General features: G+C 44.6%; 1 protein-coding gene across 2 annotated transcripts in view; it reads right to left on the bottom strand.

The window, feature by feature from the left end:
- Positions 1-7942, bottom strand: part of LOC111223817 (E3 ubiquitin-protein ligase RNF220-like) — a 181911-nt gene extending 173969 nt beyond the window's left edge. For both annotated transcript variants that reach the window (XM_022748098.1, XM_022748099.1), the window contains exon 1: positions 7288-7942. In XM_022748098.1, the coding sequence (XP_022603819.1) occupies positions 7288-7942 (655 nt within the window). The remainder of the gene's footprint in view (positions 1-7287) is intronic.
- Positions 7943-17104: the final 9162 nt, after the last annotated feature.

The raw sequence follows: 17104 nt of genomic DNA, 5'->3' as shown, positions 1-17104 counted from the left end.
GAGAGAGAGAGAGAGAGAGAGAGAGAGAGAGAGGGAGAGGGAGAGAGAGGCAGGAAGACTGTAGAGAAAAGAATCCTTTAACACATCTGCATTAGTAGGCGTCTGAATTCTGGAGCTCTGCTGAGAAAATAAGAAATAAGACTGCCACACCATGCGGGGGGGGGGGGGCAGAGCTGAATACACATAAGTACTGGTTATCAATTTCACATTAACTGGGATTCTCTGGTCAAGTTAAATCATGACTTAAGGGATCACAACAGCCAGAAACTCTGGCACTCACACAGGGTTCAGCATATTTGAGTTTTGTGCAAAAGAAAAAAAGAAAAAGTCAATGAGCTTTTGTGCTGTAAAGAAATCCTGCATCAAGTTCACCAACTGTAACACAATGTAAAACACAGAGAAGTTCAGGGCTGAGGCATGCCATGACCTTATGTGAGCTTGTGTGTGTGTGTGTGTGTGTGTGTGTGTGTGTGTGTGTGTGTGTGTGTGTGTGTGTGTGTGTGTGTGTGTGTGTGTGTGTGTGTGTGTGTGTGTGTGCGTACAGATATTAAAAGCTAAATGTGTGCTGTGTTGCCAGGTGTGCTGCGGTTGTATGAGGCTCAGTGGAGTTTTAACGCAGGGTTTTTATTGGCCGAAGCTGACATCACCATGGGAACAAAGTGGAATTCCGGAGCTTGGGACGTTACAGACCTGGCTCTGTGTGTGTGTGTGTGTGTGTGTGTGTGTGTGTGTGTGTGTGTGTGTGTGTGTGTGTGTGTGTGTGAGAGAGAGAGAGAGAGAGAGAGGGAGAGAGAGAATGCGTCTGTGTTTGCTACACAAATGCTCATTTTCCTCTTCAAAGCAACCTGTTTAGAGAATTCCCAGCATGCAAAGTGACATCCTGTCCTCACAATGATCAGCCTGTGTTATACAAGTTTCCACTGTTTAAAAAAAATAAAAAATTCCTGAATCTAATAAAACAGCAGTGGGAATAAAGGAGGTGCGGTGTTATGTCACAGCATCAGCAGGTGCGTTCGCTCATTTTCAGAAATCCGAGCGAAGACGAGATGAAATGACTTCCGAGGAAGATTTTTGCAGAGTGCCACAGAGGGAATCCTCTCATCTCATCCGCTCTCCTTCCTTCATTTGGTTTACACCAGCTCCAGTGGCTCATTTGTGTAACCTACTCCACCACACACACACACACACACACACACACACACACACACAGTCATCTGTGTCCAAATGGAGTGGCTGGGCCGACAAAAGGCTCGACAGGAAGCGACTAATCCTTGATCTGCGCAGCGTTGCAACAATGGCCACAAGATTCACACTGAGTGACACACAAATACCAACACACACATATACACACACACACACACACACACAATTGCACAAGCACACACACTCACACACATACACATTGACAATCGCTGCTTACTCCCAGTTACCACCCAGAGAGAGAGAGAAAGGGAGGGGGAAAGGAATGGCTTGAAAAACAGATGCAAAGAAAATGTTTCGTTGGTCCATCGAATAATTTCATTAAAATATGTCAATTAAAATGTTTCTCATAGCAACAGACAAAACTTTAACATCCCAAACTCACGGTAAATAGACACCATTAGCTGTGATTGTTCAGTATGTGCACAATATGGACGGATCAGATATGTGGAGGATGGTATTGACAGGGAAACACACACACACTCCTCACCCTGGGGGAGCTGCCAGAAGGGCAGAAGGGCACACACTTGAGGGGTAAACAAAGCCACCACAAGTAGGACAGTCCCCGATGTACATGTGCGTGTGCGTGTCTGTGCGTGTGTGTGTGTGTGTGGCACAGAGTGGAGACTGACAGGGAGGCAACATGAGAGGGACAAGCCTTTTAACATCTGGCTAAGCACTGACAGGAAGACACACACACCCCACACACACACACACACACACACACACACACACACACACACACACACGGGCGGGCAGGCGAGTCCCAGTCCTAATTATTAGAACACTCTTACTTAACTTAACCCTGCCACTAGACCGTGACAGGCAGAGATGGAGGTGGTGGGGAGGGAGGGGAGAGGATGGGGGGGGGTATATTTTTTGAGGACAAGGAGAAGGATGAGTGTCTCTGTCTCCTTGGCTGGTTGTTTAACCCCTTATGTGCCACAGCAGGATGAGAAACGCAAGGAAATGATTGGAGAGAAAAAAAACAAACAACATCAAAAAAACATCTGGACGCTTGATTGACAGGTGGGTCTGTGCAGGAGTCGCCGCGGTATAATGACGGCATCGAACCAAAGACGGAGGCGAAACTCCAAAACAAAAATCCCCCTCGTCATCCATCAACATCAGAATCAGTCTCATCCATCTTTCCCTTTGTGAGAACTCTATTTTTTCCTCCCCAGTTTATTTTCTCTGCTGCGACTTTCATTTATTTCTCTTTCTCTTTAGCGTTCCACAGTTTGTTGCTACTCTGAGACCCTGAGAGAAACAACACACATGACATTTGCTCGGTGCACAGGGGAGGAAAAAAAAAAAAAGATAAAGATAAACAAAGAAAGGAGGCAACACCAAAAAAAGAACAGAAGAAAAGCGGAGGAGGCCTCTCGCTGTGTGTTTTAACAGCTGTGGCTGATGCACTCGGTTAAACATTAAAACTGTTATACGTTGATGGGAATAAGTTGCAGTCAAAGGAGGCACGTTGTGTCTGTGCATCAGTGTTATTTAACTGAAACCCCCTCCTGCAGCACGGCCGGTCACTGTGGATATTATTACCATCTACCTGTCTGAAGAATTCCTCTGCTTTTTATTTCAGTCAGGCAGATGGGATCTGCATTTCAGCTCAACATCTCACCGTCCTCCCTCTTTCCTTCCCACATCGCTTTTTTTTTCCTTATTGCTTTTATCCTTTCTTTTATCTCACCCCCCCTTCCTCATACGTTCCTTCCCCTCGCTCCGAGCTTAAAGAATTTGTGTTTTCTTTCTTTCGCTGCCAAAGGTTCCTGCTTCTTTCTTTCAATTGTACATTTGTCTTCTAAATTACTTTTTTCCCTATTTTTTTTTTTTTTTTGCATTTACTGTAATTGTGATTGTAAAAATGAAAAAGAAAGAAAGAAAGAAAGAAAGAAAGAAAGAAAGAAAGAAAGAAAGAAGCTGGGTTAGGTATTCAGGGTCAGGTTCAGTGTAAATCTCTCAGCCTTGTAAATGTGGAGAGCACAGAGAATGTAAACAAACTTACTACAGAATGTACACAGACTACAGCTGTCACACTCTCATATGGGGAGATGCACATACACACACATGAAGAGGAGCTGGGGGGGGGTGCAAAGGAGGGAGGGATGGAAAAATGATGGAGAGATGGCACACACACACACACACACACACGCACACAAACCTCCACATCGACACGTCGCACAAAAACATCAAATCCCCTCTGCAAACAAACAAAAAGTGCACGACGAGGGGCGGATTGTTTCACTTGTCAACATTCCCATTAATTCCAATCACACATCCCATAATTCCATTCTCTCTTTTACTGTAAAAAAAAATAAAATACCCTTTTGTATCCCTTCACTCTCCTGCTAAAACCTCACAGTGTGAATACTGTAAACGGTAATAGCTTTTACAATAATATGACATGCATAGTCCTCTTAAGGCATGATGGGGCCTTTATGCTCAGGTTTAGCGGCTGACAGGTTAGCGGGTTTAGTTAACAGCCGACGTGCCTGCCGGCGCGGTGCGGGGATTTGGGAGGGCTTAGCGCAGAGTAGGCCACTGTTGCCTGGAGAGGCACGCGGTGAGCTCCACAGAGCGCCGTGCAGGGAAGTTAGGGTTGTAGGGTTTTTCAAGTTGTTTAATATCCTTTTTTTTTTTTTTTTCAAGCAAAGACGCAAGGATCACCTTCACACGTGGGATTAACCTGTGTGACAGGTGATTGGATTGTGATCAGATAACGGATGAATGCAAGACGGATGTAAAAGCAGTAAGTGTTGAGGATCTGCATCACATTTAAGATCTGGTCACTTCAATTCATCTGCTGTGAAGTTTACATTGTACTTTGTTTTTTAACTATGAACAAATTCAGCAATATACGTCTTTTATTCCCTACGCCGTGCAGAACGACACTTGTGTTGTCATTTTATCTAGATTTGCTCTCTGGTATTAATTTAACCGTCTGCTGCTAGCTGCTCATTCACACTACTGGCGGCTACGTTGTTAGTCTTTAATGTTGTTGTTGTTGTTGTTGTGTTATACTGATTGTATGAGGTTTTTTTCCCCTTACTTTGGGAGAAGCCAAAGACAAATTTCCACTGAGGTGCACAATAAAGTCAATCAATCAATCAATAATTGGATCGATCAATCAACTGAATGGGGATTAGATGATAAAATTAGCATTACACAGATCCATTTGCATTGGTTTGTGTCCACAGTGATGAAACTGTGATTTATAAATGTATATATTTAGAAGACGCAGTGGATTCAACTGACTCGCCAAATCAGATTTTGCAAGTCTTTAGATGGTCATCGTGACCGTGTGCAGTCCATGGGGAGCTGAAACACAGAGATACTGTATCCGCACACGGTATCAATATTCACGTGATCAGGATGTGATCGGAAAAAAGTAAGAAGAAGATGAAATCTAGCCGTTAATGCCTCAGTCGCTCAAAATAGAGTTCACTCACTCATAAAGACCATTAAATGCTGTTGAGAGCAGAAAAATTAGTTTGTCAAAACTCCACAAGAGATCGGAGGCGACTGAACAGAATTGTTACAACAGCGACCGACGATCAAACACTCTTCCACACGACTGGGATTGTTGAGATGTTCACGAAATAAGGAAGAAGCCAAAGGATGCGTCTCCTGTCCTGCTCTGAAATCTAAATGATCATCAGTCGTGTGTAATTATTTTAGTGAGGCGTTATCAGCGTTTTAATGACAGTGGAAGATCGTGTCCATGTAAAATAATATCAACACAGATAAGATACATATTTACTGACACACAAGTGGTTCAAAGTTCACACTAAAATCTACACTGTCATGCTGCTCTGAACGCACCCTAAAGCCGTGTAGCCTGTAGTGGGAGAGGTTCTGGAAAACCTTTGAGATTTAATCTACAAGTTGTAATTATTTGTTTGTTTGTTTGTTTGTTTACGTTTCTATAAAAGAATCTGTGATGACACTGTGTGATCCCGAGCATTATAAACCTCTTTTCACTGCGGGGCTGTGGAGACGCTGCTACTGTAAAGTGTGAAGCAGCACACGGAGGCTTGCTAGTTAGCTAATGTGTGTGTGAAGCAGCGAGAGCACTGTGTCCTCATGGGATTGTACCAAAGTGTTGTTTGTTCTTTACGCCTCCACTGGACAGCCAAACCCAGTGAAGGAGAACCCATAATTCTTTTCTGTAAGCAGTGCCTCTGCACATCCAATTGCATTAGAAGCCTATGGTGGAGGTGGAGGCTACTTGTGCCAAGATTTAACCTGATTAGATACAGATTCAGCCGTTCCAAAAGACAGCACAGGAGCCCTGCACCCATCTCCCTTTCTATTTCTGGCTTCAGTCTTAGTGCTCATGAATGTGCAGTGATAAGGTGGCACATATGGCACTGACATACTCAACACTCGCGCTACCACGAGGTACTTTACCAATATCTGAGCTGCAGCAAACACAAGAAGTGAAAACGCACATGAGACAGATCTGGATTTTGAGTAAAATCATCAGTCTAATTTCTCTAAAATCTCGTTATTCCATCTTTCTTTCTCTCGTCTCTTTGTTCTTGTCTCATCTCCTCTCTCACTTTATGTGCTCTTTGATATCTCTCTCCTCTTTTCTTATTCCCCCACAGCCAGCCGCCGGGTGTCATTTTCCCAATTTCATCCTTCTCTTTCTCACCCTCTCTGTCTCTCCTGCGGTGGTCTTTTTATCGGATCAGTCTCAGGTCGTCGCCTCTGTCTCTCATATGTTCCATCAAGGATGCATCCCTCAAACACACACACACACACACACACACACACTCTCTCTCTCTCACACACACACACAAGCTGAAAGATGGAGGAGGATGGAAAGAAGGAAGAGTGAAGTAAAGACAAAAAAAAAAAAAGGAGGGATATGATAAACTTAAAAGAGGAGAGAGTCAATCGTTATAAAAATACAGGAAGAGAAAGACAGCATGAGCACGTCTCTATGTCTGTGTTTCCTAATTTGTCACCGAGATCCGATGCAGCTTGTTGACATGTGTAGGAGATGTCGGTGCTCATGCTGAGAGCTGTTTGTGTGTCTGGAAGAGTGTTTGTGCAGGCTTGTGTGTTTGTGTGTTGGAGCTCTTACAACTCCTCTCCCACCTCCCTTTTAATACACACACACACACACACACACACACACACACACACACACACACACACACACACACACACACACAGTCTGCCAAGGCTTTGGGTATGTGGGTAAATCTTTTGGCAACGGGGCTGCCAGCGTAGAGCTATGATGAATGCTGATGGCAAAGAGCATGGCCGGTCTCTGAACCAGTCATTCATACACACACACACACACACACACACAAATACTAATCAGATTCCTAGTGCGTGAGGGCCAAATGGCATCCTTCAACTGGTGAATGTTAATGTGACCGGCGGAGCTTGTGGACTTGTGAAACAAGGATAGGGGGAGCCAGGAGAGATGATGACAAGAGAACATAGATGGGATTGTTTATCGGCGTGTGTTGTGCTAGTGTGTGAAAATGTGCAGTCTTTTAGTTTTACCTTGGTTTTTAATTTGCTAGAATTAGATTTGACGTGTGTTCTTATGCGTCTTGCTGCATGTGTCTTGTTCGCAGGTTTAATAATCAGAGCTGCCTGTGCATTAGTCCTAAAACATGGTGGTTGTACAAGTTGTTAGGGTTAGGGTCAGTTTTGCTAAAATGTAAAATAAGTATTGGAGGTTAGGGTTAGGTGCGTCTAATTTATATCAGAGATATTGGACATTTGGACAAGGGATATTACCTCACCAAAATATGCAAAATAACATCTCATTTTCATAATATCACAAGCATGTTGAGGCTGATTTGTGTTTGCACTGGAAGAGAGGTTGTGTAAATGTATTTGTTGGCGTGAGCACATTATGCAATGAGGTCCAGTAATTTGACTTATTTGTTTTAAGGTCTACGACAAGGAGAACAGCTTCAGTGCTCCTCGCCAGAGAGTTTCCAAGTCTAGACTCTAGCGGAGGGACAATCTGGTGTCTCACCATCTGTGTGCATAGTTCAATGTGGTTGGAGTTTTGTGGTTGTAGTATAATAATAAATTGCTACTTACAGCGCTCAATGCGGTCCTCAGGGCTGGAGGAAGTCTCTCGATCAGACAGGAGGCCCGACACGGCAAAGATCTTTTTCCCGCTGTCCTCCACGGCTTTCAGGGCGCTGCTGGGTGAGCCTCCGGGTGGGATCTGAGAACCTCCAAAGTCATACTCTTTCCCCTCTGCATCAGAGTACCGCAGGTGGGGAGAAGCCTCTGCATCCAGGCAGCCTTTGAGGCGCTTGGCTGGGGTGAAAGCAGACTGATACCCACCTGGTGCCCCGTCCCGATCTTCCGGAGGCGAGGCGAAAGGCCTGAAGGCACCAACGCCGCTGTGATTCAGCATGCTGATTGGCGAGCAGTCCAGGTTAGGTGGGGCAAACTGATGATGGAGGTGGAGGAGGGACGGAGGGAAGTCCCTGTTGGGGAATCCAGGCGGGACTGCGCCTTGGCGGTGGTACATTGATGCAAAAGTGTACGAACCATTGTTAAATGGCAAGTGGACGTCTTTCTCAACAGAAACTGGGACGCCAAACGGGCGCGGCTGCTGGCAGGGAATGGAGGCATCGCGAGACGCCTCGGCGGTGGAGGCCAGGACCATCAGGGCTGGGGAGGCCAGGGGGTTGGGGAGGTAGGAGGAGCTCTCCATTTTGAAGGCTGCCCTGTGGAGGTCCATGTCTGGACGGAAGGAGGTCGCAAGGATTTTAGGAGGAAGAGGAGGAAATGATTCCTCCCCAGTTAGTTTGGAGACAATTTCCAAGACCCTTGGAAAGGGTCTGAGGAGGTGAGGGAATCTGGTTTGGAGAGTTAGATAAAAAAGTTTGGTTTTTGGAGGAAGGGGCTCAGAAAAGAGCCCTTCTATGGGAAACAAGCGTATTCTTGAAGAAATGAATTAATGTCCGCCAAAGTTCAGGTTTCAGGTTCAGGTTCAGCTTCAGTTCATTTCTCTTCAGTGGAACTAAAGAGAGTTGATCTGTCTCCAGTCAAATTCACTTGACCTCAGTTCAGTTCAGATCATTCCATGCCAGGTAAGTGCCACTGGGTTTGTCCAGTCCTTTACAGACTTCACAGTTTGAAACAGGTTCTCATTAATAAATACAACGATTTTTCAAGATGTAGTTTTGCCTCCTGGGTACAAAGCGGTAAAAGCCTCCCGTTTGGAGAGTTTGTTGGAGGTGTTGTGGAAGCCAAAGGGTCCTGGTGGTGGTGGGCATCAAAGCTGGTTCCTCATCTTCACGTGGTGTCCACACTGAGGGGATACAAAGCACAAGCATTAGATTTCAATTCAGTTTCAGAGCTCTATGATTTAGATTAGGATTCTTGGGTAGTTCTACATCAACAAGGTCTTACAAGAGCAAAGTAACCTCTCAACCGAACGCTCCACTTAATCCCATTTAGACTTGAAATGTGATGTAATTACAGATCATATATTTAGTAGACAACACCTGCACTTTGATAAATACTCTTCAGAGATCCCTTGTGGCCTTTGCCATTTTAAACAGCCCTGAGTCTTAGTTTAACCTATAAAAGTGCTTAAAATCAGCTCTTTTGCTTTTTAATATTCATAACACCAATTCAAATCCCTTTCACATTTCTCTTCGACCTCCTCGTCCTGTTTTAATGAGAGGTATTTTCACAGAGAGGAGACATGTCTTGTCCTCGATCTGTATGTAGCAGAAAGGAGGGGGAGCTGAGTGGAAAATTTTTAATAAAGGCGCCGCTGGAAGCCAAGACTTGAAGTCAAAGGCCTTTGGGGACACAGTGTTCTTAGGCCGACACTGTTGTTGAAGCTACGAATTCAAAAACTCTTGGGAAAAAGTGTCACTGTTGATCAAATCCTGTAAATCCCTGTCCTTTGACAAAAAGCCAAGAACTATTTCCAAACCCCAAAACTTCTCCCACTTTCCCCTCCCCTTTCTCTTCTGCTCTCTTAAAAAAAAAAAAAAAAACTTCTCCAAACTGTTTCCACATCACATCTTTCCATTCCGATCTCCACAACCCTCCACGTCTCATCTCTTTCCAAATGTCCCCTCCTTGTCCTCCACCCTCCTAATCTGTCCATCTCCTCCTCCTCCTCCTCCTCCTCCTCTTCTCTCCATCCTCATCTCCTCGTCTGATCTTCCTAGCGCTATCTCTCTTCCCTCCCTCCCTCCATCTCAGATCTCGGTCTAAGCGGCTTATTCCTACCATCTCCCAGGATCTTATTGGACCAGAACCACTTGTCTTAAGATAAGGACACACACACACATCCACACTTCACCCACAACCACACATCTGATAAGAGGCTATGTGGCTCAATGTTCAGCTCGACACCCGACTCGCTGGGGCGAACACTCTCCACACTCTTTGCAGGCAATGCTACCCTCTCCCCCTATCTCTCTATCTAACCACTTTTAATTCCCCCAATTTTACTATCTGTCCTTCCTTTCTCTTTACATCTCCCCTGTCAATCTCTTCTCCTCTCATCCCTCCATCTCTCCCTCCCTTCGCCGTCTCTGCCTCCCTTCTTCTCCCTCGGGTGATTCAGTTGGGTGATATCATATCAGACCTCTCCATCTGCCATCCACGAGCCAGAGGAAATCTGACTGAGTGAATAAATTAGCCGTACTTGACCCCGCGACCCCCCAGCATCCGTAGCAACAGACTAGAATCTTCCCTCCTGGGGATTAGATCGGAGCGTGCGATTGGTCGGTCTGAGGAACGCGGAGAGGCAGCCGATGAAACGACAAAATAACATTTCGGAGATTCTTATCCCCAAAGGGCAATTTGAAGGTGGCTGGGCTTGTTAAGCAGCCAATATGCTAAGATTTAGGGAAGGTAAAGATGTGCTTGTAGTACATCAGTGATTGTGGGATTTTTAGGATAAGAAAAAAAATCACACACATGACGAAATGCAAATAGGTTATCAAGGGTAATTTTACCAGATTTTTTTTTTTTCCCCTATCTGATAAAATTTACATGCTACGAGAAGAAGCAATATTCTCACTTTTGTTATCATAAAAGTGGCTTGAAAAGGTCAAACATGAAGTCATGTGCGCACACACACACACACATTTCATAAACACACAACAAACACAAACTCACACAGTATCAAGTAGCAGCCTTGGCCCGCTCTAGACGAGCTTCAAAGCTGCGTTGACTACCAGCCAACATCAAAGGAGAAACTCCCTGGGAAATGAAAGGAGAAAATCTTTTATAGCTATCAGCTGTCCACAACACTCATTCAAATCAATTTCCAAACCTGATCTCGGCTTTGGCACGCTCCTCCACCTCCCACACAAAGACGCACACGCACACACACACACACACACACACACACACACACACACACACACACACACACACACACACACACACACACACACACACCAACAACTGCCAAGAGAGAGGAGAGGGGACAGGGCCCAGAGACAGAGGGAGAGAGATGGGGAGATGTGAGATGTTTTACATTACCGCAAATGTACAGTAGGCTAGTGTGGAGTGTTGAGAACGGCTTACGCTAACACGCCTCTGGTCTGGACAGATGCCACAGAGTCACATTACACGCCTCCTCCTCCTCCTCCTCTTCCACCACCTCCTCTTTTCACCCTCTCCTCTCCACCTATGACAATCCATCCTGGAAATAGCACCTTGAAAATGTAGCCGTGACAAAACTCTTTCCTTTTCTGTCTGTCTGTTTCCCCTCCCTCTCTCTGTCTATCAGTTTACTCCCTCTCCTCCTCCTCTTCCTCGCTCTGTCTTTCTCACTTTTCTCGCCCGGTGTCCTCTCTCTCTCTCTCTCGCTCTCTCTCTCTCTCTCTCTGTTCGCGCTGTAGATCAGATCACACTTTCTCCTGTGTAACCTCTAAAGTAGGAGTGTGTCGGAGGTGTTGATAGGGAGGTAATACACTGATAAGTACCGGGATATTTCAATTTTATTATCATTACCCAGCAGGCCGAGGGGCGGTGAGTGAAGGGCCGCCAACATGAAGCAGCCAATCCAATAAGAGGACGGTGGGTATGCCGGTGAGAGGAGAGGAGAGGAGAGGAGAGGAGAGGAAAGGAAAGGAGAGGCGAGGAAAGGAGAGGAAAGAGGAAAGGAGAGGAGGGGAAACAAATGCAAGAAAACAGGGAGAGGAAAGGAGACAAGGAAAGGAGAGGAGAGGAGAGGAGAGGAGAGGAGAGGAGAGGAGAGGGAGCAAAGAAATGCAAGAAAACAGGGAGAGGAGAGGAGACAAGGAAAGAAAAGGGAGAAAACAAGAAGAGCATGGAAGCAAGGAAATAAGGAAAGAAGAAGAGAGAGCGAGCGTGTGTCTCTCCAGCTCTAACTTCCTTGTTCTCCTGTGTGTTTTCTCCATTAATCACATTAAAAACAGTTTGTGTCAGAGAGTAATTTATAATACATTCAAACTAGGCTTGTAATATCACACTAATAGATGTGTCACAAAGTTGCTAAAAGTCTGTGATGTTTTCCAACACTCATGATGAGATGACACACACCTATGCATATCATCAATACACAAAGTGCAATTACCGCTAGCGCACACACACGCACGCACACACACACACACAGGTAACGTCAGTCGGTGCCACTTACAATCCCATTTGCCACTTAGGGATACCACCCACACATTGTCTGACGCCGGGTATATGCATTTTATAATAGAAAATGTCACGGGGGAACATTTACCACGCTGTCATAATTTGATTACAGTGTGCAAGAATGATACAGCTGTCAGTGCGATATTAAACACAAACAGCGAGGAGGGCTTTTCACGTCAAATATGCACTTTAAGTGACAATGTTGTAGCAGTCGGTGAAATTGCAGTGTCAACAACAATGTGCTTTAACATCATTCTGAGGGGAAATTTCACTCAGGGAATATGAGCTACTGAGAGGAAGAGGAGGAGGTGGGGGCGGGGGGGGGGGTGTAGTGTAGTGAGCAGGAGCAGTCACAGACTCCATGTGAAGTAATTGGTAACTATGGTCACAAACATTATTATTGTTATTTAAGTATAATGATAGAATATTATTTTCTCGTTGGGATGCTCCATAGGCAAAATATTAGGGGGTTGGAGTCATTTGGAAACATCACTTTACACCTGCAATGGCAACAATAATGATGGCTTTTCAAAATAAGGTTCCTCCTATGTTAAATAGAATAAAATGTCTTTGTCTTCCAGATGTTAAAAGCTTTTTTTTTTGTTTGTTTGTTTGTTTGTTTTTTTGTTTTTTTATCAAGAGTTGGAGAGAAGAAACACGAGCAGCTCTGAGTGTCAGGATCAGAAAAAGTGGAAGGGAAAATGGGATCCAAATAACTACACTGCACTGACAAAGAGCACCCGTCTCATCGAAGCCTTCCTTTTTGTTGACTGGTCGGAATAAATATTTTTCTTGCATGGCTGGTTTGAGTGTGTAACCGACGCTTTTGCTGTTCCAACGTGTCACCGAAAACTTGTCAGATCGAGTTTTCCAGTTGTGTCTGCTGAGTTTTGGAGAGGAACGAAGAGGAATCCAATTTTTTTTTTTTTTTTTTTTAAAAATGTCTTGTCGTCTGTGACTGGTGTGTGTGTGTGTGTGTGTGTGTGTGTGTGTGTGTGTGTGTGTGTGTGTGTGTGGAGACTGTCGGGAAGCAAAGCAGCTGCAGTTTTTTTTTTCTTTCTTTCTTTTTCTAATGGAGACAGAGAGAAATGCAGTCAGAACCGCAGGCCTGTCTGAATGTGTGTGTACGTGTGTGTGTGTTTGTGTGTGTGTGAGTGAGCGCACACTTCCCGGTTCATGGGTATATTTAGAGATTGTTGACAAGCGTGAAAGTGCCACTTTTACATTTTATTACAAGACATGCCAAGCTGTGTCATTCAACTCATATCTCTGCTGAACACACACACACACACACACACACACACACACACACACACACGAACACTGATACATACCACATCATCTATATATAGACAATTTAGATTTACACCTCACATCATATTCTGATGCCCCATAAAACTTCTAAACTGACTAAAAGTGCATGTAAAATCGTCTAAACACAAGCTTTCATTATTGAATCTGGTATTTAACAAGGAGCGATCTCAAGTATGTGGCATGAGAGAGAAAACAAAACTCTCCGGAGAACAAAATGTTCATGTCAAAAAAGGCCTGAAACTCCAGTTAAAATTTACAGCCTCTAACATCTGCCCTCAGCCTCCACATCCACACACACATCCACACACACATCCACACACACACACACTGTACCTCTGTACCCTGAACGCCTCCGCACATCTTATTTCAGGGTAATTCCAGCCCTTTACATTTTAAACACTGTAAATATCAACCAAATAAAATTTTTTTTTAAAAATAGACAACTATTAAAAATATCAGCCTTTTGGGATCAACACAGCAAGTTTGGAGCAAGATAATAAATATCACTGAAAAAATCTTGAATTCCATTTTTATTACTAAATAAAAAACATTCTTAATCTTAACAGCAGCCATTTCCCTAACACATAATCCTCAAACATGTTGTAACTGTGCTAACATGTAAAGTTTAGTGACAATGGCCCGTTTTTCTTAAAAGAGTCTAAAAGATGGAAGAATTGTCTCTTACTACAGAAGAGCATTAAAACTTTCAGTCTCTCTGAAAATCTGAAAGTGCAAACATGGAGATATGTGGTTTTCACATGATCACAGTGTATGTGTGTATTTTCTTCAACTGTTTCAGTCAAAAAACTCAATTTTTTCAGACGCTGCAGAGTAGAACCAGACAGATGTGAAAACACACTTCCCTCGCCAAAAGACAAAAGACAACAGTGCTATTTAAAACCCTGCTGTCAGATATTAAACATTTGCCATCATGACACACACCTACAAAGTAAATTGTGTCTGTACAGAGTGTCTGTGTGTGTGTGTGTGTGCCTCTTGTTTAGCATAAAAAGCATGCAGACAGGTCCACTCTGTATTCCAGACAGACTGCAGTGTTTGTGCTTGTGCATGCGTAGGTGTGTGTGCATGTGTGTGTGTGCATGTTTGTCTGCGTGTGTTTGCTGATGTCCGAAGCAACAGTCGATACTATTGAAATCTACTCATTCATGTCTGGCCATGAGGCAAAAGCTCAAATGTCCTTGTGAATAAGAATCACACCCATTTATCTCACCCCCCCCCTCCCTCTCCCTCTCTCCCTCCCTCATATGATTTGTCCTTGTCTTTCTTTTTAGATTTAAAACTTTTGTTTCCAAACATCTTTCAAATATCCCATCTTATGTTTCTATCTCGTTTTCCTCCCTGTCTTCTTCTGTGGTATGAAATCAGTAACCAGGTTACTCACTTCAGTCAACAGCTGCTGCAGTTAACAGGAGATGTATGCACGAGCAGGGGAAGAAGAAGAAAAAAAAAACATATTACAGTAAGATTTAATAATAGACAGACACACACATCATCCTGAGGTGGATAATGACACTTGGGCAATATTCAGCAACAAAATCAATAAGGATTGGACAAGCTTGTGCGAGTGAAAATGATGCAAGCTTTCTGCAGCAGTCAACTAACAACAAATATGTTTTGTGGAAGGTGCTACTTAGTGAGGAACGTTTCAACTAATTTGTGTTTTTGAAGGCAGAAAAAAAAGAAGAGGGACAATTTTTTTTTTTATATTTTCTTTCATGCAATACTCCTCTAAAAAAAAAAAAAAAAAAGAGGATTTACTTCTCAAATAAGCCTTTGTGATTTCGGAGACAGAGCCATGGCCAGCAGACAGAAATCATTCTGGACGTCGGCCCTGACCTGAGGCAGGGATTTCTATTCGTGGAGGCCCCGTTCAGTGGGGCCAGCTAATTCCTGGTACCGGACAAAGCTAAATGGGAAAAGCACACCATTCCTCAGCTCATAGATTACCATCCCCAAAGTGTATTTTTGGATCACTGGTAAACCAAATCTCAGCATCTTTTTTTCCTTTTCTTCTTCCTTTTTGCTTCCGTGCAATGATGTTAAATACACTTCTACTCTACATGTCTGGCTGCTGTCAGGTGCAGCAGTACTGGCCTGTGTTCTGGGAAGGCCTGAACTGGTGATTATAATAATTAATAGTCATGGAAAGCAGGAAAATCTCAGTTTGAAATTCCTCCTCAGTTGCTTCATATCTAACAATCACAAACATACCCTCCCTTTCCATTTGAAATGAAACATCTTTCTGTGCTTGATCTGCGTTGCAGTTGATACGGAGGCTGCGACGGTGATCTTAACAGAAGCCTCATATTTACCTGTTTCTGTTCAAGTCATAAGACTTTGAACTTCTGAGGCGCGCGCTCACAAAAAAGCCTGACAGATGACATCAGTGTCTCGTCGCTGACCGACAGGTGACGGAGCCTGTTTGCTGTCCTGCAGGAGTGTGAGTGAGTGAGTGAGTGAGTGAGTGAGTGAGCGAGGGAGTGTGTGGCACGGCCCACGACTGCTATGACTCTTTATTGCTGTGCTGTGCTGTGCTGTGCTGTGCTGTGCTGTGCTGTGCTGTGCTGTGCTGTGCCGGCGTGTACAACAGCAGCCACTAATCTAGCTGGCTGGCAGGCAGACAGGCTGGCTGGCTGACCGATTTGTACTACAGGCTGCATGCAAGTGCAAGCCAATTAGTTTGAGTTTAACAAGGGAAAACTGTTGCCAGGTACACTGCTTTTCCTGTAATAATCCTCTGTTGTGCAGTTAATAATCATAATATGGACAAAGGGAAACTTCTTTGACGCCTGCGGGGAAAAGTAATGTTCTGCTCCATGCAGAGGTCAAAGGTCAGAGTCAGATAGAGAGCAGCAGAAGCTTTCTGACATGGGAGGCTTCAACCAACAACCAAATCTGTGACTTATCACCAGGCTGCCGAGCAGAGCAGGGTGAATATCAAAGTCCCTGTGTGTGGACATGCAAGTAGATGCATAAAGGTGCGTGTTCCTGCAGGTGTGTGTGTGTGTGTGTGTGTGTGTGTGTGTGTGTGTGTGTGTGTGTGTGTGTGTGTGTGTGTGTTCATGCCCCGGTTGGTCAGACCAGCCTGCCTGTATCAGTCTCGTCTCCTGCCTGGCTGCACAGAGAGAAATGATAAGTAGGCTACACAAATACTGCCTGTCTGCAATCGATGGGCGCAAATGCACCAACAGTGTCTTTCTGGGGAGTGGTTGTGTGGTGTGTGTGTGTGTGTGAGGGGTGTGGGGGCTTGGTGTGGTGTGTGTGTGATGGTGTTAGGTGACGGACGGGATGTGAGGGGGTCGTTGTGTGGGGGGTGAAACTATTAGCGTCTAGTTTTCCTAAGCAGGGAGCTTGTGTGATGAGATGGGAGAAGACTTCCCCCGGATGGGCTTAAATTGCGACCGAACACCTGGGGGCGAAACCTCGAGAAGTATAGATAGTGAGGTGTCCGCGAGTAACGCGTTGGTACGCATCGCAGTAACGCTCGGGCGAGTCGCGGGGAACAACAGGGGTCGGAGAGCGAGATTGGGAGCGTTTTCGATACAAACACAGAGAGAAAGAGACACAGAGCAATATGGAGAATAGAAAGTATCTGACATCCGACACAACTTCTCCCTCCTCCCTCCCTCCTCCTCCTCCCCATTAGTCTAATTCTTTGACTTTCTCTTGTTGCCGAGTGATATTTCCCCCTGTAACGGCATTACCCGTGGCTGCCTGCTCCAATGCAATCAGACCATTAAACACAGCGCTGCATCCCCCTCCATGGAGTGATTTCCTTCCAATAGAAAATGACTGGACGTGAGCTACTCCCCTTTCCTGTCATCAATAAACGGAATAATTGGCTCTGCATGCAGGTTTGCAGTGAGAGGATAAACTGCAGGTTCACAGCACAATTCTTTTTTTTTTTTTTTTGGCTCAGTTT

The sequence above is a fragment of the Seriola dumerili genome, unplaced genomic scaffold (assembly GCF_002260705.1).
Source record: "Seriola dumerili isolate Sdu_G_001 unplaced genomic scaffold, Sdu_1.0 BDQW01000116.1, whole genome shotgun sequence".
Classification (NCBI taxonomy): domain Eukaryota; kingdom Metazoa; phylum Chordata; class Actinopteri; order Carangiformes; family Carangidae; genus Seriola; species Seriola dumerili.
Note: the sequence above shows the minus strand (reverse complement) of the source record. Positions and strands in the feature narration are given on the sequence as shown.